The sequence below is a fragment of the Eptesicus fuscus genome, chromosome 23 (assembly GCF_027574615.1).
Source record: "Eptesicus fuscus isolate TK198812 chromosome 23, DD_ASM_mEF_20220401, whole genome shotgun sequence".
Classification (NCBI taxonomy): Eukaryota; Metazoa; Chordata; class Mammalia; order Chiroptera; family Vespertilionidae; genus Eptesicus; species Eptesicus fuscus.
Window position 1 is genome coordinate 4,058,353 of NC_072495.1, and position 23,871 is coordinate 4,082,223.

General features: G+C 54.2%; 3 protein-coding genes and 1 non-coding gene across 6 annotated transcripts in view; all 4 read left to right on the plus strand.

Annotated features, from left to right (window-relative positions):
- PXN (paxillin) overlaps positions 1-10,668 on the plus strand; it is a 46,724-nt gene extending 36,056 nt beyond the window's left edge. Inside the window, exons 4-15 of one of the 3 annotated variants that reach the window (XM_054712523.1) lie at positions 117-253; positions 334-535; positions 1,344-1,479; positions 2,893-3,774; positions 4,712-4,987; positions 5,200-5,505; positions 6,035-6,136; positions 6,357-6,527; positions 6,641-6,814; positions 7,346-7,427; positions 7,546-7,694; positions 8,604-10,668. In XM_054712523.1, coding sequence (XP_054568498.1) covers positions 117-253; positions 334-535; positions 1,344-1,479; positions 2,893-3,774; positions 4,712-4,987; positions 5,200-5,505; positions 6,035-6,136; positions 6,357-6,527; positions 6,641-6,814; positions 7,346-7,427; positions 7,546-7,694; positions 8,604-8,870 — 2,884 coding nt within the window. In that variant the 3' untranslated portion in view covers positions 8,871-10,668. The remainder of the gene's footprint in view (positions 1-116; positions 254-333; positions 536-1,343; positions 1,480-2,892; positions 3,775-4,711; positions 4,988-5,199; positions 5,506-6,034; positions 6,137-6,356; positions 6,528-6,640; positions 6,815-7,345; positions 7,428-7,545; positions 7,695-8,603) is intronic. The other 2 variants (XM_054712524.1, XM_054712525.1) reach the window with 2 other exon arrangements.
- Positions 10,669-15,002: 4,334 nt separating this feature from the next.
- Positions 15,003-19,030, plus strand: RPLP0 (ribosomal protein lateral stalk subunit P0). The gene is made up of 8 exons (XM_054712654.1): positions 15,003-15,065; positions 15,321-15,422; positions 16,560-16,735; positions 16,848-16,935; positions 17,049-17,195; positions 17,303-17,488; positions 18,109-18,249; positions 18,803-19,030. The coding sequence occupies exons 2-8, from the start codon at positions 15,369-15,371 to the stop codon at positions 18,962-18,964; spliced, it is 954 nt and encodes a 317-aa protein (XP_054568629.1). The 5' UTR covers positions 15,003-15,065; positions 15,321-15,368; the 3' UTR covers positions 18,965-19,030.
- On the plus strand, positions 16,020-16,148 carry LOC114231965 (small nucleolar RNA SNORA3/SNORA45 family). Its single transcript, XR_003618000.1, has one exon. It is a non-coding gene; the product is annotated as a small nucleolar RNA SNORA3/SNORA45 family (small nucleolar RNA).
- Positions 19,031-20,505: 1,475 nt separating the features above from the next.
- GCN1 (GCN1 activator of EIF2AK4) overlaps positions 20,506-23,871 on the plus strand; it is a 55,843-nt gene continuing 52,477 nt past the window's right edge. The window contains exon 1 of the mRNA XM_008142775.3: positions 20,506-20,537. Coding sequence (XP_008140997.2) covers positions 20,520-20,537 — 18 coding nt within the window. The 5' untranslated portion in view covers positions 20,506-20,519. The remainder of the gene's footprint in view (positions 20,538-23,871) is intronic.

The window sequence follows — 23,871 nt, forward strand, 5'->3', positions numbered from 1 at the left end:
CGCAGTCAGTCCCCTTGCTGTGGGAGACCTCGTGCCCCGCTGCCTATTCTCCTGGAGAACCGGGGTGGCCACAGCCGGGGCGTGCCTCTCGGGGTGACCTTCCCTTTGTCTCAAAGCTTCCCCAACAAGCAGAAGTCGGCGGAGCCTTCGCCCACCGTGATGAGCTCCTCCCTGGGCAGCAACCTTTCGGAGCTGGACCGCCTGCTGCTGGAGCTGAACGCCGTGCAGCACGGCCCCGCCGGCTTCCCCGCAGGTGGGCTGCTCCCTGGGCAGGGCCGGCCTCGTCCCGAGAGGGCTCAGGGCTGAGCGGTCTTTCTCTCTCCCTCTCCCAAGATGAGGCCAACTCGAGCCCCCCGCTGCCCAGGGCTCTGAGCCCTCACTATGGCACCCCGGAGAATAACAGCCTGCTGGCGGGCAACGCCGGGCCCCTGGTGAAAGAGAAGCCCAAGCGGAACGGGGCCCGGGGCCTGGAGGACGTGCGGCCCAGCGTGGAGAGCCTCCTGGACGAGCTGGAGAGCTCTGTGCCCAGCCCCGTGTGAGTGTCCCCGGGCTTGCCAGGGAGGCTCGCTCATCAGTGCCCGTGCTCCACGGCTGCCCACTTAGCCCCATGTCCCCTGTCCCCTCCATGAGAGCCTGTGGTGCGCCAGGCCCTGCACCAGGCTCTGGGGGGATAGTGGCGAGTCACACGGGCACCATTCCTGCCTTCCTCGAGCCACCACCCGTCTGAAAAGACAGGCGTCACGCAGGCTGAGGGCCCCTGTAGCTTAGTGCCGTCAGCACAGGTTTTGGAGCCACACAGTGGGGTTCAGACCTTGGCTCTGCCCTTACGAAGTGTCTAAGCCTCAGTGTTTCCATCTGTAAAATGGGAGTAGGGGGTGTGGAGAATGGGGATAGGGCCGCCTGCCTCCATGGGGTCGACCCAGTCATCCATGTAAAGCACGTGGAGTGGTTTCTGGCTCAAACAGGTGATGCACATGGTGAGTGCTTCCTAAGTGTTGGCTCTTCCGGGGCCGACCGTGTCTCTGGAGCTCGCACATGTACACGCAGTGCAGTGGAGGCTACACGGCTCGGGCTTATGTCACGGGCAAGCTTGAACTTGGGAAAGTTGCTGTTTGAGCGGCCCTCGTGTCACCCATGTCAGTGCACCTCAGCTCTGTCCCCCTGGCCGACAGCAGCCTCCTCCCCCAGAAGAGATCGGGAGCTGGTGGGCTTCCCCGGGGCTGGGGGGGGGGTGGGACCCCAGTGTCAGAGCTGACATGTTGATCTCCTTGAGGAGGGGAGGGTTGCACGGGGGGAGCATGGGGCTGGACTTGGGGCTCCCTCTGACCCCTGCCTGCCTGCAGCCCCGCCATCACTGTGAGCCATGGCGAGATGAGCAGCCCCCAGCGCGTCACCTCCAGCCAGCAGCAGACGCGGATCTCGGCCTCCTCTGCCACCAGGGAGCTGGACGAGCTGATGGCCTCGCTGTCGGATTTTAAGGTGCCCCGAAGCCCCTTCTTCCCGCCGTGTCTCCCAGTCCTCCTCCTTCCGCGCCTCCGTGTGAGAAGCTGGAACTCGGTCCTTCCGTTTGGGTGCCTTGCCCTGAGCCAGGGACCCCGGGTGCCCGGGCCTTGCCAGGATGGGGGAGGGAGGGCTCAGCCAGGCGGTGGCACCGAGCTGCCTCGCAGCCTGCGAAGGCCGACACATTCCTTCCTCCCTGGCGCTCCCAGCTCCAGGCCGGGACCAGGAGGTAGAACAAAGGGCCCTGTGTCGGTGGCGCTCTTGGTGGGGGCGGGCGTTCTCTGCCGGCCACGGGGGCCTTGGGCTCTTGTGCCTGAGAGGTCATTTGCCCGGGAGCTCCGTCTCCCACGCGGGCTGTCTCGGCACGTCCTCTTTCTTTCCGCCTCTGGCTTCTGAGGCCAAGGCCTCCTTTGCCAGCCTCCCGCCTGCCCCTCTTTTCCACGGGCCTGAATCCCTCAAGCTCTGTCTGTGGGAAAGCTAACGTCAGGCTGCTGGGCCAGTCCACACGTGGCGCCCCTTCCTCCCGCCGGGCGCCCCCCGCCTGCCAGGCCAGATGTTTTATCGAACGATGCGGTGCCTCCGTGGGGGCTGATATCGACCGGACGCTCCTGCAGTTGCTGACTGCACTTTTCCACGTGGGTCGACCTTTGGCGTGTGGCTTGGGGAATCTGAGAAGGGAGCAAGTGGTCCATGCGCTCTTGGCCCTGACGGTGCCTCCAAACCTCCCTTCAGCTGGGGTTTTGGTGGGAGATGCAGGTGGGGTTTGGGGGGGAAGGGGCGAGGAGCTACTGGCCGTTCTGAGCAGCCCAGGCCAGGAGCAGGTCTGTTGGACCAGGCATTGGCCTAAGGCAGCCCTGCTCTAGCGCCCTTTCGAACGTGGCTCTCTGAGAGCCAGCATTGTGATGCCCGTGGGAAGCTGAGCGGCTCTAGTTGCTGCCTAAGCACGGTCCCGGGGTGCAGGGAAGAGGGGTCTGTCTGGGAGAGACCAAGCGGAGGATCTAGTTGGTCTCTGGTTGGAGGCACCAGAGCAGCTGCCTGCGGCTGACTGTCCCTGGATGGTGCCGGGCTGACCTCCCCGGTCACGCTCTCCAGCGGCCACCTCACTGAGCCTTCCTCCCTCTTGCCTGCTGATCGGGGTGCTCCCCAGGCTTCGCTCGGAGGCTGTGCCCTGCTGCCTGGGTTTGATGGGGGCCAAGGACACGTGGCCCAGGGACACCTTGTTGGGGGTCTGTGAGGCCCAGTCCTCATCCGTCAGCTCTGCGGTCACCCCGCCAGTATAGACGGCGGCTCTCAGAGCCCTGAGGTCGAGCCCACTCCTTGCAGGGAGCGTCTTTCCTCACCTCTCCTGTTTCTCTCTTCTTCCCTCTGCCTTTTGTCTTTCTCCTCCTCCAGACCAGCTCCTCTTCTGTGGCCTTGAACCCCCTGGGGCTGCCGCCCAGCTCAGCTCCATCCTCACACCACATACGTCCTTCTCCTCCTCCTCCTCCTCCTCCTCCTCCTCCCGGGCCCTCTGTACTCTTGCCACCCACTATTAAACCCTCCCCTGGAGGCCACGGTCACACTGCAGAGGCCCTCTGCCGTGAGGATGAGGATGGGCAGGGCCTCTTACCTCCTGTGGCCCCCAGCTGGCTTGATTTGGCTGGCCTCGGGGTGACACCTGACACCCCCAACTCAAGGTCTCCCTCTGTAGAGGGCTCTCTGGGGCCATTTGGTGCAGAGAGCCAGGCTCGAGGCTGGAGGGACCCACTAAACCTCAAGAGTGAGCTCTCCAGGGCTCCCCCAGGCCACACTCGACCCCGAGCTGGGTGTGCAGGTCCCCAGGAGCCTGGAGACCCCCAAGGGCTGTCAGAGGAGGCCTTGGCTGCCACGTGGGAGCAGCCGTGGGCTTTGGAGGCGCTCAGGCCAGAGACTCCCCACAGAGCGACGCCCAGCTTCCAGGAAGTAACGGAGCCAGCTGTCGTGGCCGTAGACCGTCAGGTCATCTTCCCGGATACCTGGACTCTCACGAAGGAACGTGGACAGCTGCAGGAGGGGGCCAGGCCAGCGCCCGCGGGGCCGGAGGGCAGCCGCCCGGCTCCTGGGGACCAGGAGCAGTTAGGTGGAAAGATGCCCGTGAGGCGAAGCCCGATCCCGCCACCCCAGGGACCTGAGACAGCCCGGAGGCCAGAGGGCACCGCTGAAGCTGCTGCCGAGGCCCAGAGGGCACAGCCGGAGCGTCCACATGCCATGGTCACGGGCACGCCCACCACCGAGAGGATTTCCACCTCTGGCCAGGCAGGCGCGAGCTGGCACTGAGTGGGCCGCTCTGGCTAGCTGCATGCCGCCTCCCACTGCGCATGTCTGCTTGGGCAGCGAGTCCTGAGCTGGCGTGGCCTGTGACCCGACCAGCGCTCGCCCGGGCACTGTGGGCCAGTGCAGCTCCCGGCCGGGGAATCGCTTTGAGTGACAACCCGCTTCTTGCTTGTTTACGGCTTTTCCCTTTGGATGAACTCCCCTGACATCGGAGACGATGTTCGCGAAATGGCTGAAAGCATGAGCTTTGGGACCAGATAGAACTGAATACAAACCCTGCCTCCAACACTTGCTACCTCTGTGACCTTGGGCAACCTCCCGCCAGCCTCAGTTTCTCATCTTTAAAATGGGGGTAAAGGTAGACCTTTCCCCGCAGGTTGTCCAGAGGATCCCAGGAACTGACGCCTGGATGCGCTCAGAGTACAGCACTGGCCCTCAGGGAGCGTGGCTGACGTTCCTTGCTTCTTGCTTTATAGAAACAAAACAAAGCAAAAAGCCAAAACCACTGCAAACCAGCAGGTTATAATATAAACAAGAAAAAAAGTTGGTTAGAAGATTTGGAAGGAGTGACCACATTTTTTATTACAAATTAAAAGGAAAGAAAAAGCCTCGTGTCCTTTTAAGAGTGCCCACTCACATGCCCTCAAACAAATAATCCTCATAGTAACCTCTGAGGCAGCCGAGACAATACGAGCCCATTTCAAGGATGGAGGAGCCGAGGCCCCTGGAGGTGAAGGGTCTGCCCAAGGTCGGAGCTGAAAAGGAGCTGAGCGTTGGGAGTGCGCTGTGCCCCTGCCTCCGCCCCACCTTGGCTCTGGCCGTCTTGTTGAGCCCTGCCTTGCCCGGGCACCTGAGTGTGGACTGAGCAGCGTTGGCAGAGCCCAGAGTGGGGCTGTGACAGCTTCCCCTCCCCCCTCAGATCCGCTCCGTGATCAGGAGGAGCCGGGAGACAGGCCACGCGCACCCCATGTCCCGGGAGCCCTCCCCTCGCCGCCGGCTGGACCCCGCCACCTTGAGCCGGACCCCCTCCCAGGAGCGGCTCATCGCAGAGCTGCAGGGGCGGCTGGGCATCCAGCCGGAGGCGGAGGAGGCGGCGGGGGCGGCGGGGGCCTGCACCGAGGCCTGGATGACGGAGGGCGTCGTCATCACGGTGCAGCCTCGCGGGAGGCGGGCCGAGGGGCAGCTGGTGGAGAAGGTAGCAGGGAGATGCCAGGGCTGGGCCAGGCCCGGCTGCAGGCATCCTGGCCAGAGGGGAGCTGGCTGTGTGGGGCCCTGATCCCGTGGCCCGGGAGAGACTGGTCAGAGTGGGAAGGCCCGGGGAGCTGGGGCCATGGCTTCTCTGCCCTTGCTTGCTGAGCTGGTGCTTCCTCCGTCTTCCTCATCGCTTTCCTCCTTTCTTCTCCCCAGGTGGTTTTCCCTCCCGGCTCTCCCGTTCCCCTGAGAAGAACCTTCTCTGTTCTGCCTTCTCCTCCTGTCCCTTTCCTCCAGCATCACAGAGATGCCGCGGCCAGCAGCCCTTCTCCCCCGCCCGGCCTGCCTGCCCCCTCCACCCCGGGGCCCTCAGTTCTTCCCTGTGGGGCCCCTGGGGCCCAGAGTGCGGGGGCAGGGCCGCAGGAAGATGTGCAGGGGTCCGCCTCTCCCCTTCCGGCACCCCCCACTGTGCGGTCCGTGGGCTGCCAGACCGACGAGGACCCGATGTTCCCCCCAATGCAGGCAGGCCCTGGGCCCCAGCATGAGCCCTGCCTGTCCCCCCTACACACACACACACCTGGTCTCTCATCCACAAGCCCAGCAGGACCGCGTCCTTCCTAGACCTGGCCTTGACCCTGGACCTCATTTGACCTGACGTCCACTCTCCCGCCCCGCATGTCAGCTGTCCCCTGGCCTGCCTGTGGGCTCCCTCCCGCCTGTCCCTCCCCTACCCCTCCATCCTGTCCCAGCTCCACCTGAGAAAGCCGGGCCAGAGCACACCCCAGCCTGCCCCTCCCTGCAGCCCGCTCGGGCCTCAGGCCCCTCCCTCCCGGGACCCCGGCCTGTGGTTGGCTCACCTTCCCTTCTCTTCTCGCCCTGGGACGCTCTAGACTTTCTGTAGACTTTTCCTCCTGATTTTGGTTCTGCCAGTGGGAGAGAAAAACCCTCTCTTCCTAAATTCCCTTTGTGAAATGGCCCAACAACAGGGTCTCTTTTTGTTTCTTCCTGAATTAAAACAGTTTTCTTATCCTCGTTTTCTCCCCTATTTAAGATCCAGGGCCTGGAACAAAGAGCAGATGGAGAGCTGTGCTGGGCGGCTGGCTGGCCTCCGCGTGGCAGGCAGAGCAGCCCCGGAGGGCAGGACGAGGGAGGGGTCAGTGCCCAGGCTGGGCTCAGTGTCCCGCGTGCCGTGTGTCCCGTGTTTCCCGGGTCAGGCCGGGGCGGGGCCAGGAGCCCCTCTGACACCGGGAAGCTGCGCTGTCACTCCCACCCGCAGGGCTCCGAGGCCCCTGGAGGAGGCTGCACTTGTGGCCTCCATCGGCCCACGTTCAGGAGGGGAAAACCCCACCCTGACTGCCCCTCTCTCTCCACAGTTCATGGCCCAGGGGAAGACAGGGAGCAGCTCTCCCCCCGGGGAGCCCCCAAAGCCCGGGAGCCAGCTAGACAGCATGCTGGGGAGCCTGCAGTCCGACCTCAACAAACTGGGGGTTGCCACAGTCGCCAAGGGAGTCTGCGGGGCCTGCAAGAAGCCCATCGCCGGGCAGGTGATGAGGGCGGGGGAGGGAGGAGAGCGGCAGGTGGGCACAGGGACTGGCTCCTCGGAAGGGGGCTCCGTGGCAGGCCAGGGCCTTGAGCCACAGCCTGCGTCCCTCCTCAGGTGGTGACGGCCATGGGGAGGACGTGGCACCCCGAGCACTTCGTCTGCACCCACTGCCAGGAGGAGATCGGGTCCCGGAACTTCTTCGAGCGGGACGGGCAGCCCTACTGCGAAAAGGACTACCACACCCTCTTCTCCCCGCGCTGCCACTACTGCAACGGCCCCATCCTGGATGTGAGTTCCGGGCGGGCGGGCGGGGGGGCGGCTCATTCAGCTCCACGCCACCCTCCGCGGCCAGGGCGTGCCATCTGAGGCTCAGAAGGTGCTGTCACAGGCCCCAGCTCACAGCTGGGATTCAAACCCAGGCCTGATGCCCGGCCGGCCTCCCACCTCCCACCCCAGATTCCCTCTGCGGAGACTCGGAGGTGAGGCGGGAGGTGCCGGCTCCCGCTCCCACCGTGTGACGGCCGTTAGGGAAACGCCTGGCCGCTCTGAGCCCAAGGCCCTTCCTCATGAAATGGGAGTCACAAGTCACAATAGAACCTGTGACCTCAGCCGCACTGAGGATGAAAGGAGCGTGTCCGCATGTCACCTCCTTCAGGGCATCGAGTTCTCCGTGGTGTTGAGACACAGTGAGGAGAGACCCCATCCTGGCAGCCTCCGCGCTGCCCTTGGCCGGGGCCGGGCCGGGGGAAGGACAGCTCTCAGCGGTGGGACCTGTCCAGTGGGCGCGGCTCGGCTCTGACCCCGCACCCGCTTTCACAGAAAGTGGTGACGGCCCTCGACCGGACGTGGCACCCCGAGCACTTCTTCTGTGCCCAGTGCGGCGCCTTCTTCGGTCCTGAAGGTACGACCGGGAGACTCACGGGCTGCCCGGGGGCATCGGGGAGGGGGCTTGGCTGATGTTGGAGTCAGGGCTCCCCCTCTGGAGGCCCTCACTCTGCCCCACAAAACCTGCTCCTCAGGGTTCCACGAGAAAGATGGCAAAGCCTACTGCCGGAAGGATTACTTCGACATGTTCGCGCCCAAGTGTGGCGGCTGCGCCCGGGCCATCCTGGAGAACTACATCTCGGCCCTCAACACCCTCTGGCATCCCGAGTGCTTCGTGTGCCGGGTAAGGAGCCCCCTGCCCCGCATCTGAGAGCCACCGGCCCGGTCGGCGTGGCTCCGTGCTTGAGCATTGACCTGTGAACCAGGAGGTCACGGTTCAATTCCTGGTTGTGGGCTCAGTCCCCAGTAGGGGGTGTGCAGGAAGCAGCGGTCAGTGATTCTCTCTCATCACTGATGTTTCTGTCTCTCTCTCTCTCTCCCTTCCTCTCTGAAGTCAATAAAAATATATTTAAAAAGGGGGGGCACTGGGCAGCCAGGAGAGAAGGGCCTCCCTCCCTGTGCTCTCTGGATCCAACCTGGGGGCTTTGTTTGCGGTTATTGGGGGGTGAGCAGGCAGGGGGACACTTCCTCACGCCCAGGGGTCCTGGGCCAGGGCTCGCACTGAGGGGAGAAACCGGAGCAGGCACAGTCTCCAGTCTCGTCCCGGGTGGCGGCCCATCCCGCTCAGGAGGGCATGTGGGATTCAGTGAGAAGGCAAGCTTTTCGCAGCCTCCAAGGAACTGGCCGTTGGTTTCAAACTGCCGTCTGGGGGGAGCCCACAGCTGTTCCTGGGGATCCAGCAAGGGCCCTCCGACCAGATGAGTTTGGGAAACCTTGTTCATTTCAGCACCAGGGTTTCGGGGCACACCAGTGCAGCCTCCGGGTCACGTGCCCAGGAGTCGGACCCATGGTTAAGTCCAGGCTGTGCCACTCGTAGCGGCACGACCTTGGACAAGTCACTTAACTCGCACGCCTCATTCCCGCTTCTGGGGGGAACTCAGTTGCGTTCCGCACAGCACTTGGCACGGAGGAAACGCCCAGCCAGTGGGAGTGTGTGACCCTGACTGTCCCCTGCCCATCGCACCTGGAGCTGCCTGAGCCCCTGCCCCAGCTGAGCCCCTGTCCCCCGCCTCACCCCCGCTTCCGCCCGCAGGAGTGCTTCACGCCGTTCATCAACGGCAGCTTCTTCGAGCACGACGGGCAGCCCTACTGCGAGGTGCACTACCACGAGCGGCGCGGCTCGCTGTGCTCCGGCTGCCAGAAGCCCATCACGGGCCGCTGCATCACCGCCATGGCCAAGAAGTTCCACCCCGAGCACTTCGTCTGTGCCTTCTGCCTCAAGCAGCTCAACAAGGGCACCTTCAAGGAGCAGAACGACAAGCCTTACTGTCAGAACTGCTTCCTCAAGCTCTTCTGCTAGGCGCCCTCGTCGCTCCGTCTGCCCTGCCCCCGGCCCAGCCTCCCCAACTGCTACTGGGACCCAGAGGCCTCGCCCAGGGCTGAAGGGCCAAGCCCGACTGAAACTGGAACCCGTGCCCTGGCTATGCAGGGTGGCAAGAGGGCTCAGAGGGTGCCCCCTGCTCTTCTTCCTCTGCCAGGGCCTCTGGGCCTCCCCCTCCTCCTGCAGCTGTCCCCAGGCTGCCAGCTCCTCGTCCTCCCCGGAGGGGGGCTGGAGGCCTCACCCCACAAACCCGCCTGGCCAGGCCAGCACCCCACACTGGAGCCATCTCTTACTCATTTCAGCAGTGGAGCGGGGGGCGGGCAGGCAGGATCAGATGGGGTCTCTTTTATCTTTATTTCCGTCCGACCAAATTATCCAAATAATCCTGGGGGACCCCCGCTCCCCCAGACAATGCCAGCATAAAGCCATCCATCCGAGGCCAAGTGCCCAGGGGCCCCGGAAGGTTCCTGGTGCTCCTGCCCTTCCAGGCTCCCCAGGCCGGGACCACTGCCCTGCCCATCACTGCTCCGATTCTACTGAGACAGACTCGCCAGCAATAATGTTTTTTAGTCACTTCCTCCGTCTCGGGCCGGCGGGAGGGGCGTTTCACCTCGAGCCTGGACACTGTGCCGACTTTGATAGATTTCTACACTGAGGTTTGAATTCATATCATCTGAGTTGCTTTTACCTCTCTACACAGAATGATTTTGAAGAGATTTTAAAGACATCCCCTTTTGTACTCCCTCCTTGTCCAGCGCCGCCGGTCCTGGGGGGGCAGTGGCTGTGGGACAGGGTTTGCCTTGTACTGAGGGCTTGGGGTGGGGAAGCCATTTGTATTTTACTTTTTCTTAGCGTAAGCAGGTGAAGTGGGGGCGGCTCTGAGACTCCCCGTCTTTCCTTCACGGCTCCCAGGACTGTTTTATAAACTGCTGTATTTTGAAATCCCTTCCTTACTCCCCAGGCCAGCAAGCTCTTAACTGAAATGGCCTCAGGGTGTCTTGCCCCTTTGGGCCTAGGATTCTGAACCTCATCCATCCTGTTCCTTGGTGAGGAGAAGGGGAAGGATGCTTTGGGGGTGCTGTTTCCTGTCTAAGCCAATAGGAGCATCCGCTCCCCTGTGAACTCTTTGGCATCCAAAAGAATCCATGGAACATTCTCGCCTCCTCACTGCTTCTCTGGGGCGCCTTCTGCCTCCTCAGGAAAGCTGGGGTCTGGTTTTGACCGTTCGTCTTGTTGATCCCACTGGGCGCATCACTTTCCCAAATTCCCTGCCCTCCTCGGGAACTGGAGGTCTGGGGAAAGGGCCCAGGTTGTTGCCAGGCAGCCTGATAGGATTCTGGGCAGAGGGACGGGATCCGCTGAAGCCATGGGAAGGCCCCAGAGCTCTGGATGAAACGGGAGCAGGCAGGCCTGGGGTTCCTGCCAGCAGAGGGGCCCCAGTGGGGCCCACAGACCACTGTGCTAGGCTCCTAGCACAGGCTGGGGTTCAGAGGAGGGGCCCTCCTCCGAGGCAGGGCTGGGAGCAGCCAGGTCTGGGCAGGTCAGCCGGAACCCTCAAAGGTCTGATGTCTCCACTTCCACCCATAGGCCTTATTGCTCTGTTTACAGTGACCCGCCCCCGACCCCACTCCTACAGGGAAGGCTTCTGGGGTCCACCTTCTGGGTCAATGGTTATTTGATGAATTGATTTTAATTTTTTTCTCTGTAAACTTTTAACCTGGCTTTTCCTCATTTCAATTCCTGTGATTTATGCCAATAAAGTTTGCCATTATTTTGACCTGTGCTAGTGCGTTTTCTTTGTGGTCTGAGATAACAACTTAGTCCCAGAAGAGAGCCCAAACCCTCCTAGACTCACAAGGACCACAGTTTGAGGATAAATCATCCATGTTCCCTTACTGAGGTGAAAAGCCCTGGGGGTGGGACCCTTGCCCCACAGGACTCTGGTCTGTGAGCACAGGCCTCCTGGCTTCCCAGGTGCGCTCTGTTGGCCAGGGAAGTCTGGGGAGCAGCCTTATTGGGCCCTGCCTAGGTCTGGGCCTGCACCAAGTTTTGTCCTGGATTCCCCACAGGCATCCTCACGTGGACCTGTGGGTGGTCTTACACTCATTTGCAGATGGGGAAAGCGGTTCAGAGAGGAGAACCGACATGCAGAGACAGGATGTATGAACTCAAGGCTTGCCTCTGCCAGTGTTCCTGCACTGGCCGGACTCTGTCCCCCCCCTCCCCCCCCACCAGGTACTGGCACAACACCGGGGGCGGCGGACCCTCTCAATGAAGGGGGTGGACTGATAGTTGGCGATTGGTCTCTACTTCCCCCTGGTGGTCATGTTCCTATTTGCAGGCTTCCTCACTTTTGTCAGCCAGAACTTCAGTCCTGCTCCCGACCCCAGTTCTCCTCACGCCCTACACCCTCTTCCGGCCTCAGTTTCCCTGTTGTTTGGAATAGCCCTCCAAAAGCCTCTTACCTCTTTGGGACATGTTGAATTCTAGTCTGAACCCTGCCCATTTCACAGTGAGCTCAGAAGTGAAAATTACCTTCAACCCTCACCAAAGTTAGTTACTTGGTTTATCCTTCCGGCTCATGTTGGATTTATTTTATTTATAGAAATGGATATGGTGCAGTTCCTTGTAATTTGCTTCCTCACTCAAGTGTACTCTGTATTTCCCCATGTCAATAAATATAGATCTGCATCATTTTTTAATGGTTTCATGGTATTCCATTATATTGATGTACTACAATTAGAAGTACTTATGTCATCAGAGCCAGGATGTCCTTGGGAAGGTAACTGTATGTACATCCTTGGAAAAGTGTGTTTAGGGGGAGACACTCTCAGGGTTTGGAAGGAACTAAAGCACTGTGAGGCCCATGGGCTATGAACTTGCTCTAGATTTCAGTTCTGACGCCATCGTTAACTGGCTGAGGGACTTGGGCAAATATTTAACCTCTGAATTTTCTCATCGATAAAATGGAAATACTAAAATGGTGTTGATATTGTTGCAAATATCAACAGCACTAATGTGCGCAAAGTACTCAGCACAACGCTGAGCATGCAGCAGTAATACCTTGTCACGACAAAGCGACCTTAGCAGTAATCAACTCCAGCATTTCTCTAAACTGGCTCATCATCAGAGGCCCGAGGAGGCTTTCAAACAAAATATAGAGATTTCTAACTTGGTCAAGTGCAAAAGGTAAAGATAGGGAGAAACACCTCTTCTGCTGTAGGATCTAAGCTCACTCATTAAAAAACACACAAGCCCTAACCAGTTTGGCTCAGTGGATAGAGCATTGGCCTGCGGACTGAAAGGTCCCAGGTTCGATTCTGGTTACAGGCATGTACCTTGGTTGCGGGCACATCCCCAGTAGGAGCAGCTGATGGATGATGTTTCTCTCTCATCAATGTTTCTAACTCTCTATCCCTCTCCTTTCCTCTCTGTAAAAAAGCAATATTTATTTTTAAAAATATATTTTATTGATTTTTTACAGAGAGGAAGGGAGAGGGATAGAGTGTTAGAAACATCGATGAGAGAGAAACATCGATCAGCTGCCTCCTGCACACCCCCTACTGGGGATGTGCCCGCAACCAAGGTACATGCCCTTGACCGGAATCGAACCTGGGACCCTTCAGTCCGCAGACCGACACTCTATCCACTGAGCCAAACCGGTTTCGGCAAAATATATATTTAAAACACACACACACAAGGTAGTACAATCGTTCAAATAAGTGTTGAATGAGTGTATAATAAAAGAAACTAGCATTTGTAATAAATTCCTCCTGAATTCCAGGAACTGTGTTAAGTCTTCACAAACAGCTCAGGTAACCTCATAACAAGTCTAGAATGTGGGTACTCTTACCCCATTTTACAGGTAAGGAATGAGAAACTGTCAGCAAGGTGAAATCACTTCCAAGAACAAGATCAGGTCATCTGACTGCAAACCCTGCACTCATACGCTCAACAAGTACTCTTTATGAGCCCGGGCTGGTGCAGCTCGGTTGGGTGCTGTCCTGTGCACAGGCCACTGGTTAGATTTCTGGTCAGGGCACATGCCCGGATTGCCGCTCCATTTCTGGTAGGGAGTGTGCAGGAGGCAGCTGACAGATGTTTCTCTTTCATCGATGTTTCTATTACCCTCACAGTGCCTTTCTCCCTAAAATCAATAAAAACATTAAAAAACAAATAAATATTTATGATATGCCTACTATGTGCTAGGCACAAAGCAAAAATTTCTGTCTTGTGGAGCTTGCATTCTTGCAGGGAGAGACAGACAAATAACTATATATATAACAGGCTAATATGCAAAGTGTCCCCTCGGGAGTTCGACCAGGAGACCTGGAGTTCCAGCACTTGCTATGATGTGCGTTGACCACCAGGGGGTGGCGTGGAACAAAGGAAGGTCCCGGCCGGCAGCTGGCAGCTGGGGAAGGAAGGCCTGATCGGCTCTGATTGCTGGCCTAGGCCTAGAGACCCTACCTGTGCACGAATTTCATGCACCAGGCCTCTAGTGTAATAATTAAACTACATAGTGTGTTACAAAGTGTAAGTGCTAACGAAAAAACAACAACAACAATAAAACAGAGTAAGGGGGAAGTGGGAGTGATTATTAAAAAAAAATTTTTTTTGGTAGTAATTTTAAATAAAGCAAATCAGAGTAGGCCTGATTTAGCAGGTGATATTTGAGCCAAACTGTGATGGAGGTGTCACACATGTGGATATAGGCAAGGAGCCTTCTAGGAAGAGGGAACAGTTGGTGTAAGAGCCCTCAAGGGGCACATCGTCTGGCTGGAAGGGAATGAGTCAGTAGAAAAATAGGAGATGCGATTATAGGAGTAGAGGTGGAGAGTGGATGATGTAGGGCAAGCATGTCAAACTCAAAGGCTAACACGGGTCAAATAAACAAGGTTCAAGTTTCTGTGGGCCGCAAAAAAACAAAAGGTTTGCCCTGACCGGTTTGGCTCAGTGGATAGAGCATCAGCCTTCGGACTGAAGGGTCCCAGGTTCTATTCCAGTCAAGGGCATGTACCTTGGTTGTGGGCATTAGGGGGTGTGCAGGAGTCAGCTGATCTATGTTTCTCTCTCATCTGATGTTTCTAACTCTCTATCCCTCTCCCTTCCTCTCTGTAAAAAATCAATAAAATATATAAAAAACAACAACAGAAAACCCAAAAACTTCAATTTTCATAGAAAAGTAGGTTTATTTTGCTAGAGACATACTGAATACAAAGGGCTGAAATAAATGAGTAACGATTAACATAACATAATAGAACATTTTAATAAAAATTAATATTTTTTTCTTGAACATTAACTTACCAGACACTGAATAACTGCACAAATTAATGAGCATAACGCAAATAAACCTATTTTTCTTGTTCTCCGAAAGTGACATGTTTCCTGTTGTGCACACCAAACAGGTCAGTCTAAGACTAATACCTTGGCCATTGGCTGCTAAAATATTCGCTGCTAGTATTAGTGGAGAGAAATGGTGCGCCTGCGCATTGTGAAATTTTTATTAAAACGTTTCTTACTTACCGTTATATTGGCTGGGCCACAAAAATATTCGTTGTGGGCCACATGTGGCCCGCGGGCCGCAAGTTTGACATGCTAGGGTCTTATAGGCCAGTTAAGTTTTAATCTTTTTACTTTGTGGAAAATGGGAAGCCTTTGAAGCATTTTGAACAGATGAGGAAATGATCCGACTGTTTTATTTATCTTTTGATCTGTTTTAAATGATCCCTCTGTTTTGGTAGGGGGAAGGACAAACTATAGAGGGGACAGAGAGCATTCTGTTTCTAAGGCATATGCAACTATTTCTCAGCTCCACGTCACATTCTAGTCTGCGACGTGGCCAGGTGGCAGGGGAACGTGGACTGAGACTACAAACTCCAGCGCCTTCACCAGAGCAGCTCCAGCCCAGCAGAGGGCAGCAGCTCTGAGAAAGCTCCTCCAACCCAGGGCAGCGCTTCCTTCACTTCCTTATTTAAAGGCGGCTTCCCGTAGGCTGGAGTGGCGGCTATATCATCCAATGGCTGCCTGTGTTAGTTCTGCTTCGCCAGACAGGGGTCGGCGCCAGCCAATAGGTGGGGGTGCTGCCTAAGGCTTCTGATTGGCTGCTTCGTTTACTTATAAAAGATGCGCGCCGGCGCGCGGCCTTCCTCTCGCCAGGCGTCCTCGTGGGAGGTTCGTGTGGTTGCCGAGTGGCGCCGGGGACTGGCGGCGGGAAGGATGGGCGTCTTTGCGGGGAAACTAGGAGGCCGCGGGGTCCGGGCTTATGCGGCCTGGGGCGGCGGCCGAGGCCCGCGCGCTCCCGGTGGTGGCAGCGGCAGCCAGGCCGGGCCGGCGGGCGCTCTCGCGTGGCCTGCTCCGTGTCTAGGCCTCTGGTTTGAGCCCGGCGGGCGGCGGGGACGGATGTTTGAGCTCCCTCTCTCTCCTCAGTGACATCGTCTTTAAACCCTGCGTGGCAATCCCTGACGCACCGCCGTGATGCCCAGGGAAGACAGGGCGACCTGGAAGTCCAACTACTTCCTTAAGATCATCGTAAGTGCGGGGTGCATCGCGGCCGCCATCATGCTGCCTCCGCCACGGGCTGAGAGGGACAATCGGCTCCCATGTGCCGAGCTGCTGAATTGGGCCATTTTAGGCAAATCTCATTTAACCTTTCAGGATTTCCAATGATCTGCGTGCCACCTCCACCTGTTGCAGATAAACAGGCTTGGGCAATTCTTGTCTCCTAAGAGAGCTAAGTGGCATTAATTCCCAGGTCTGTGGCATTCAAATAGCCTTCATCATACTTTTACTTCTCTGCTTCCATCTTTGGGAAGGCGTGAGGCAGTGAGTGACTCATAAAAAGTCAAGTTGGTGCATAGTTAGGTCCTGCCAGTCAAGAAACCCAAGGTCTAAATGAAGGTTATCTTTACGAAGGCCTTGAAGTGGGTCCTCCCTTCTTAACAGGATAGTACAATAATCCGATACCCACAACCTGGATTTTACAAGGAAGGTTTTGTTGTATTTGCTTTATGTCGTGTTTTCAGTGCTGTAGATCCAGCCTTATGTGGAATGTTTTTTTTTCTGTCAAGTCATTTTAGCGAGTCAGAAACATCTCATAATTGGGAAATGTTAAAAAATGAGAGCTAACCCGAGACTAGAGTCACATCTTGACAGCTATTGTCCTGGTGTGCTAGAGTTCTCGGAGAGAATCTGCTGGTCTTGATTCACTGACTCGGGCAGTAAGTGCCCCTGGTAGTGCCCAGATCAGAAACATAGGGGGGAAAAAATGAGAGCTAAAATTAAAATTTTTCTGATTGGATGTACCAACCCAGTTTTTACTATCCATACTCAGCAAGCAAATCTTTTGACAAATCTGTCAGTGTTACAACCCAGGTGGCTCCTAGTGGGAGGAGTTGGCCCAATCTGAGTCCATTGGGGGGTTGGTTTCTCCTGATTTTTTAAAATTTTTGTTTATTGATTAATTTTTTTTATTGATTGATTTTTAGAGAGAGAAGCATCAATTTGTTCCACTTATTGATACATTCATTGGTTGATTCTTGTATGTGCCCTGAGTGGGAATCGAACTCGAAACCCTGGCGTATCGGGATGATGATCTATCTCCTGATGGTTTTTCCCCCCCTTCTTTCCTCCTGTTAAACTTGGCTTGTTTCTGCCTGTTTTTTGTAGCAACTTCTGGATGATTATCCAAAATGCTTCATTGTGGGAGCAGACAATGTGGGCTCCAAGCAGATGCAGCAGATCCGCATGTCCCTCCGCGGGAAGGCTGTGGTGCTGATGGGCAAGAACACCATGATGCGCAAGGCCATCCGAGGACACCTGGAAAACAACCCGGCTCTGGAGAAGTCAGTCAGTGCTCTGGGCATCTTTGTCTTCCCTCCTCTGTGCCCTTCTCCCCTTTCCTGGAGAAGAATGGTGCTGAAAGGTGACCACCTCTCTGTAACCTTCTCTTTGTAGACTGCTGCCTCACATCCGGGGGAATGTGGGCTTTGTGTTCACCAAGGAGGACCTCACTGAGATCAGGGACATGCTGCTGGCCAATAAGGTAAGAGGAGAATCAGGTTGGCTAAAGAGACCTTATCAATTTTGGTTCCTTAAAAGCCAAATTCTCAGGTTGTGTTGGTGGGGGGAGAACTCACATTTCTTGTTTTTGTTCAGGTGCCAGCTGCTGCCCGTGCTGGTGCCATTGCCCCGTGTGAAGTCACTGTGCCAGCCCAGAACACTGGTCTGGGGCCAGAGAAGACCTCCTTCTTCCAGGCTTTAGGCATCACCACTAAAATCTCCAGGGGCACCATTGAAATCCTGGTGAGTGGACCTGGCTTGCCAGTACTAGCCAGGCCAGTAGTGGGGCCCCCTTGGTGGCTGTCAACCTGCTGCATGTTCAGGTGTTAACTTGTTACCTTGTCCTACAGAGTGATGTGCAGCTGATTAAGACTGGAGACAAAGTGGGAGCCAGCGAAGCCACACTGCTGAACATGCTCAACATCTCCCCCTTCTCCTTTGGGCTGATCATCCAGCAGGTGTTTGACAATGGCAGCATCTACAACCCGGAAGTGCTTGACATCACAGAGGAAACTCTGCATTCCCGCTTCCTGGAGGTACATGTTGCCCATTCCAGGCTCTTACATTAGCGGTTGAGAGTATGCCTCGCTTCAGACTGAATCCTGGCCACTCCTTTGAAACCAAGCGTGTAAGCAAGGACAGTTTAATGTCTGCCCTCAGTTTCCTCATCTGTGAAATGGCATTAATGATACAAGATTGTTGAGGATGAATGAATTGATGAGTATAAAGCCTTAGAACAGTGCTGGGTACATAGTTAGGGCTATTCTAGGGCTCGGAATAACATGGTTCACTCTAGCTATGTTTTGGAAGTCTCACTAGTGGGTGGAAAGTTCTCATCTGGCGTTACTTAAACATTTTCCTCTCATGGGACTCAATGGCTATGTTAATAGTTTATATTTTTTACAAAATAGTGGCTTTTGTAGTAATCGTCATCGTGGTATAGTAATACCCATGATGAGAATAAGGATAAAAAGCACTTATGAACTACTGGATTTGAATTGCCCTGCCAGAAGCATTTGGTGTAAAGTATCCCTGTGTGAGACTATGATGCTAGTCCAGCAAGTCTTATCTGCCATTGAGCTTTGCTTGGACTTCACTATCTTCTTCAATTTTCTCTATATCTCACCTAAAATATAATTTTCCCCTCCCTCCACAGGGTGTCCGCAATGTTGCCAGCGTATGCCTTCAGATTGGTTATCCAACTGTTGCGTCAGTACCCCATTCTATCATCAATGGGTACAAGCGAGTTCTGGCTTTGTCTGTGGAGACTGATTACACCTTCCCACTTGCAGAAAAGGTAAAAAGAACCTACTGGGACCAGTAGGGGGATAAATGGCAGCTTGCTGAGTGATCGCTTTTATGACCATATTTTAGTAGCAGATAATGTTTTTTTTAAAATAAATTTTTATTGATTTCAGAGATGGAGAGAAACATCAATGATGAGAATCATTGATTGGCTGCCTCCTGAATGACCCCAACTGGGGATCGAGCCTGCAACCCCGGGCATGTGCCCTTGACCAGAATCAAACCCAGGACCCTTCAGCCGAGGCTCTATCCACTGAGCCAAACTGGCTAGGGTGCAGATAACATTTTTTTGAACGTATACTTGAGAGGCCGGAGGGCATGGGATGTGTGTCCTTGACTTTAGAAATGACAAGAGACCCTGGATCCTAAGCAGGTTAGTTAATGGGTACGAGCTGGCCTTCAGCTCACAAGGTCATGCCCAAGCTGTCATCCTGCCTGGTCACTTTCAGGGAAGGCTTGGAAATTCGTGGTTCTTAATCTAGAGCTCTACAAAGGCCGACAGGTTGTGGATCACCATTTTGACTGAACTTTTCCCCTTGCTTCAGGTCAAGGCCTTCTTGGCTGATCCGTCTGCTTTTGTGGCTGCTGCCCCTGTGGCCGCCGCCACCGCTGCTGCTCCTGCTGCTGCTGCAGCCCCAGCCAAGGTCGAAGCAAAGGAAGAGTCGGAGGAGTCGGACGAGGATATGGGATTTGGTCTCTTTGATTAATTACCAAAAAGCAACAGCCAACTATTTGAGAAACAAGGAAATAAAGGCTTACTTCTCTTAAAAGTCTCTGGACTCTTCATTTTGTGTGTCTTGAGGTTTATAGGATTGTAGACTAGAAACTAAAACCATACAGCTTTACAGTAGGTCCTCGGCTTCCGTCTGAGATCCGTTCCTATGGTGCAACGTAAAGCGATCTTCGCGATAAGTTGGAACCCACCTACATAAGCACCTACGTCACTCACGTGGAGCACATAGCCGTAATGAAACAGTAAAAAAATTTAAAAGAAAGATAACAATTCCTGACCTTGTGGTAAATGAATAATAAAAAACATAAAGCACATATGTACATACCTTGAAATGACGGAACTTTTTTTTTTAATAAATAAATTAAATAAATAAATAAATAAATGGGAGATTGCAATGTAACCATGAAATGACATGACGTAGGTAGAGTCTGACATTACCCAAGGACTGTCTGGATTTGGAGTTGACGTTAGGGAATCCTCTTTATAAGTGAAATGCTGGTCTAACATCTGATACTTTTTCAGGCCCAGGCAGCTTTAACTATTTTTCTTTTAATAACAGATTTATTGGGACATTTTATTAGAATTATTGCCATGGGCTACTAGTCTGGGGTCCTCTTAAGATATTTTAAAATATTTTTATTGTTTCAGAGGGGAAGAGAGAGACATCAATGATAGAGAATCATTGATCGGCTGCCTCCTGCACGCCCCACACCAAGGGTCAATCCCGGGCATGTGCCCTGACCAGGAATCAACCACTGAACCACGCTGGTCGGGCTCCTCTAAGATGCTTTGAGTGGGTTTAATGTCAGTTAAGCCCTCAATGAGTGCCAGGGTTTTTCAAAGTGTGCGGTGATTATTTTAAAGAGAAAAACGTGCTGCTTGTTGAAAGGGTAGGTGTGACTCTGACAAGGATGTATAGTGACTTGATCTCTGGTCAAAAGTTGGAAAGCCATTGCTTATTAGAGGGCCAATAACAGCTGTGCAGCGCCCATTCTCTAGTTGGCAGACGTGCAGGCTGAGTAAAATTAGGGCAACGATCAGAACCTTGAGGCCCTAGCCTCCCGCCTGTAGCCTCGGCTCAAGTGCCCAGCCTGGGGCATTCATTTCCCCTTGGGCAGGCTGCTCGGCTCCGGAATCCTTCCCTGACCGCCATATCCACCTTTGTTTTCTAACCCTGATATGTCCACCACTGGGCTACAGCGGACAAGACACCAGTTTCCGGTCTCCCTTTTACCTAGTTCAGTTCCTGCCATCCAGGAAACACGTTTCTCTAAAAAATAAGAGCTGCAGGCAGGTTTCACTGTTACAAACCCCCCTGCTCTCCCACGAGGCCAGGCTGAGGGCACCGGGACCAGGGGCCGGGAGGAGGCCTCGGCCATCGGTGGTGGGCCCAGGCACCGGATCCGCCCGCCCGATTTCCAACCCCGGGCGGTGCGGCGGCGACGAACTCTTGGCCTCGCCCTGCCGCGTGGGCCCGCGCCGTGACCCGGAAGTGCTCCGGAAGCAGTTCCGGAGTCAGCGCCGGTAGGATGGCGGCGGACACGCAGGTGAGGCGGGTGTCTGCGGGGCCAACGCGGCCAGCGACTGGGCGTGGACGGCGGCCCCCGGGCGGGACCGCTCGTGTCGCCAGTCCAGGGGTCCCGGGGGCGTCGGCAGCGGAGGGCGCGGCTTAGGGCCCTCCTCGGTCCGGATTCTCTCGGCTCCGGGTCCGGCCCGGCCCCCGGCCCTGGCGGCGCAGACTGAACCCGGACTTGAGGAGTCAGGGGCTCCGGCCTCGGTTTCGGCCGCGGACCCCGGCGGGGCCCCTCCCGACCCTGAAGTAGCAGAAGTTCACCTTTGGGAGACTCTACTCCATGTCCCCGAAGCCCCCTCAGTGAGCCCGGCCAGTGCCAGCTGTTCCTCAAACTTCACATCCAGCGACTGTTTCTGGGGCACCTGCTGGGTGCAAGGACTTAGTCTCTGCATTCAGACCGGACTAAGTTTTGAGCCCCAGCTCGGCGATTTCTATGAGACGCTCGGCAAGTGACTTAACCCCACCAAGTCTCAGTCTTTTAATCTATCAGATGGGGTTAAAAATAATACCGATTGTTGTGAGGACTCGGTGAGATGAAGTAGAGCTCCTTATGTGTTGGTCATTATTAGGTTGAGGGTTAGATTAAAAATATTACCGAGGAAGAGTCTTGTCACCCTTGAGTGTTGTCAGCTGTGGCTGCCTGTAGTTCAGGGAAGGACTTGGGGAAACGTTTCATTCCACCCCAGCCTCGTTTGTAGTTGTGTTTTAGAGTAAAAAGACAATATTAAGGGGAAAAGAAGCAGGTGTCTGAGGGACAGCTTGGCTCACTCGGGTCTCCAGGGTGAGGACATGAACCGATTATGATATGGTGGCCCTGGTGCCAGACGGTGACCACTTAATCAAAACATTCAAAAGATTCTTGGGAGTCTCCTGTGCACGGGGCAGGTAATTTGTTTCAAGTTGAAATATTTTGGAAGCTTCTTAGTCTGTTGGGTATTTTTAAAGGGGTTAGACTCTAACCGTTAGAGGAACACATGTTGAATGTTGAACATTCTCTAAAGTGCAAAAAAACCCACTAGAGCTATATTGGTCACATGGCTAATTAATAGTCAAGTAGTTACTTGAGTTAGTTAAAATTAAAAATAAGATCTTTGGTTGTACTAGGCACATTTCAGTGCATGGGTAGCTACGTGTGGCTAGTGGCTACTGCCTTGGACAGTGCAAAAGAACATGGCCATCATCACAGAAGGTTCTAGTGGACAGTTCTACTCTATAGCTGTGAACGTTATAGCTGTTTGCCTCTGATCTCACCAGCCAGTGACTTTTTGAAGGATCTTAGTGTGCCTGCCCCAGTTTTGTTCTGAGAGGGTCTCAAGTGGGTAACAAAGCAAACTGAGGTGAGGTGAGAGAGCGCAATTATGAACTTGAGGGTTAAGTTAAAAAGCTGTGCAGTATAGTAAAAAGTTTATTAAACGGAAGTTAATACTGTTTACATATAAAGGTTAACATTGACTACTGAGCTAGCCCATATTATGAAACTGAGGAATTATATGGGGAACGTGTGTGTGGTGAGCTATGGTAGAAAGACAAAACTGAAAAAATAAGTAACATCACAAGCAAGTTATTAAAAAAATTTTTTTTTTATTTTTGTTAATTCTCACCCAAGGATATTTTTCCCATTAATTTTCAGAGAGAGTGGAAGGGAGGGTGAGAGACGGAGAGAGAGAAACATCAATGTGAGAGAGACATATTGATTGGTTGCTTCTCTACACACATCCCGACCAGGGCCAGGGATCGACCAGGGTCGGGGATCAAGCCTGCAACTGAGTTACCTGCCCTTAACTGAAATCAATCCCGTGATCCTTCTGTCAGCGGGTTGACATTCGAACCACTGAGCCGAAATGGCTAGAGCACAAGCAAGTTATTAAACGATATGGAGATAACTACCAAAATAACCAGCCAGAATTGGTGAGAGCAGGGGACTGGTCTTTATAGCAAACCTCCCAGAATTCTTCGACTTAGACTCTTTAATTATATGCATATATGACTATAAAGACAAAAGGCAATATTAAAACAAATCATTTATGCAGAAGACTGTTTTGGATGTGAGTTTACTCATTGCCAATAGAATTATAGCAGGGAGAGAAGTATAAGGAAAACAGCATTTTATTTCTTTGCACCCTTGAATCTTATTTTACTGATAAGCCTGTCTGTGAAATACACTTGGAAAGATGATGGCACCGGTGTGTTAGTTACTTGGTATTATGCCCCGCTCCACAACCTGCCCGCTCTGTAGAGCATTTCTCAGGAGCACACTGAGGATTGTTTGCAATACCACCCGCCTCTCTGAGTCTTAGGCCCATGTCCCTGTGCAGCTGGTGCAGCTGTGGTGACTAGGATGGGGGTTGAAAGCTAAGGACTTGTTAGCATCAGTTTATAGACCTATTGGTTTCAGGTTTAGTTTTAAAAATGCAGGTGCTGTGGTTCTCAACTCCAGTTGGGCAATGATTTCCTTCTCGGAGTTAGTTCCTTTGCCACCTGTAAAATGGGGTTGCTGCTGTCTGCCTCGAAGGCGGGTTGGTAGTAGTAGCCAGCTCTGGGCTTGGGATGAGATAAATGCTCTCACACGTTATCTCACATGGATGTACTCATATGAGCCATAACAGTCATGAGGTAGATGCTATTATCTGTGTTGTATAGATGGAGACACTGAAGACCAAGGAGATGACATAATTTGACTTAAGTGTCCACAGCTAGTAAGAGGCAGAGCTGGGATTCACTCTTTTAGCCTTTCTTCACCCCTTAGCTACTGTGCTATGCCCTGCTACTGACTTGCCAAGGTACTGATGTGCCCCTTGTGGGAGGTTTAAGTGAGATAATATAAAGGGGACATACCTGGCACATAGCAGGTCCTCACTAGAATTTGCATGATTCTGAACAGATATTTTCTGTCCTGAGGTTTTTGACTTTTGTCTTACCTCTTTTGGTTCAGGTTTAAGTTACATTGACCAGTTGGCTTGTTGGGTTAAAGCAGTGGTCGGCTAACTGCGGCTCGTGAGCCACATGTGGCTCTTTGGCCCCTTGAGTGTGGCTCTTCCACAAAATATCACGTGCGGGCGCGCACATACAGTGCAATTGAAACTTCGTGGCCCATGCGCAAAAGTCAGTTTTCGGCTCTCAAAAGAAATTTCAATCATTGTACTGTTGATATTTGGCTCTGTTGACTAATGAGTTTGCCGACCACTGGGTTAAAGCAATACATCTCAACTAGGGATGATTTGAGACATTTGACAACATCTGGAGGCAATTTGGATTGTTACACCTGGGGTGGAAGGAGTGGCCTGCTAGTGGGTGGAGGCCAGGAGTGC

Bases quoted from the DNA above. Each gene is read 5' to 3' on its own strand.
- RPLP0 (XM_054712654.1), top strand. From the start codon at position 15,369: ATGCCCAGGGAAGACAGGGCGACCTGGAAGTCCAACTACTTCCTTAAG. The intron at 17,196-17,302 runs GTGAGTGGACCT...CTTGTCCTACAG, and splicing joins GGGGCACCATTGAAATCCTG to AGTGATGTGCAGCTGATTAA. The intron at 17,489-18,108 runs GTACATGTTGCC...CTCCCTCCACAG, and splicing joins TGCATTCCCGCTTCCTGGAG to GGTGTCCGCAATGTTGCCAG.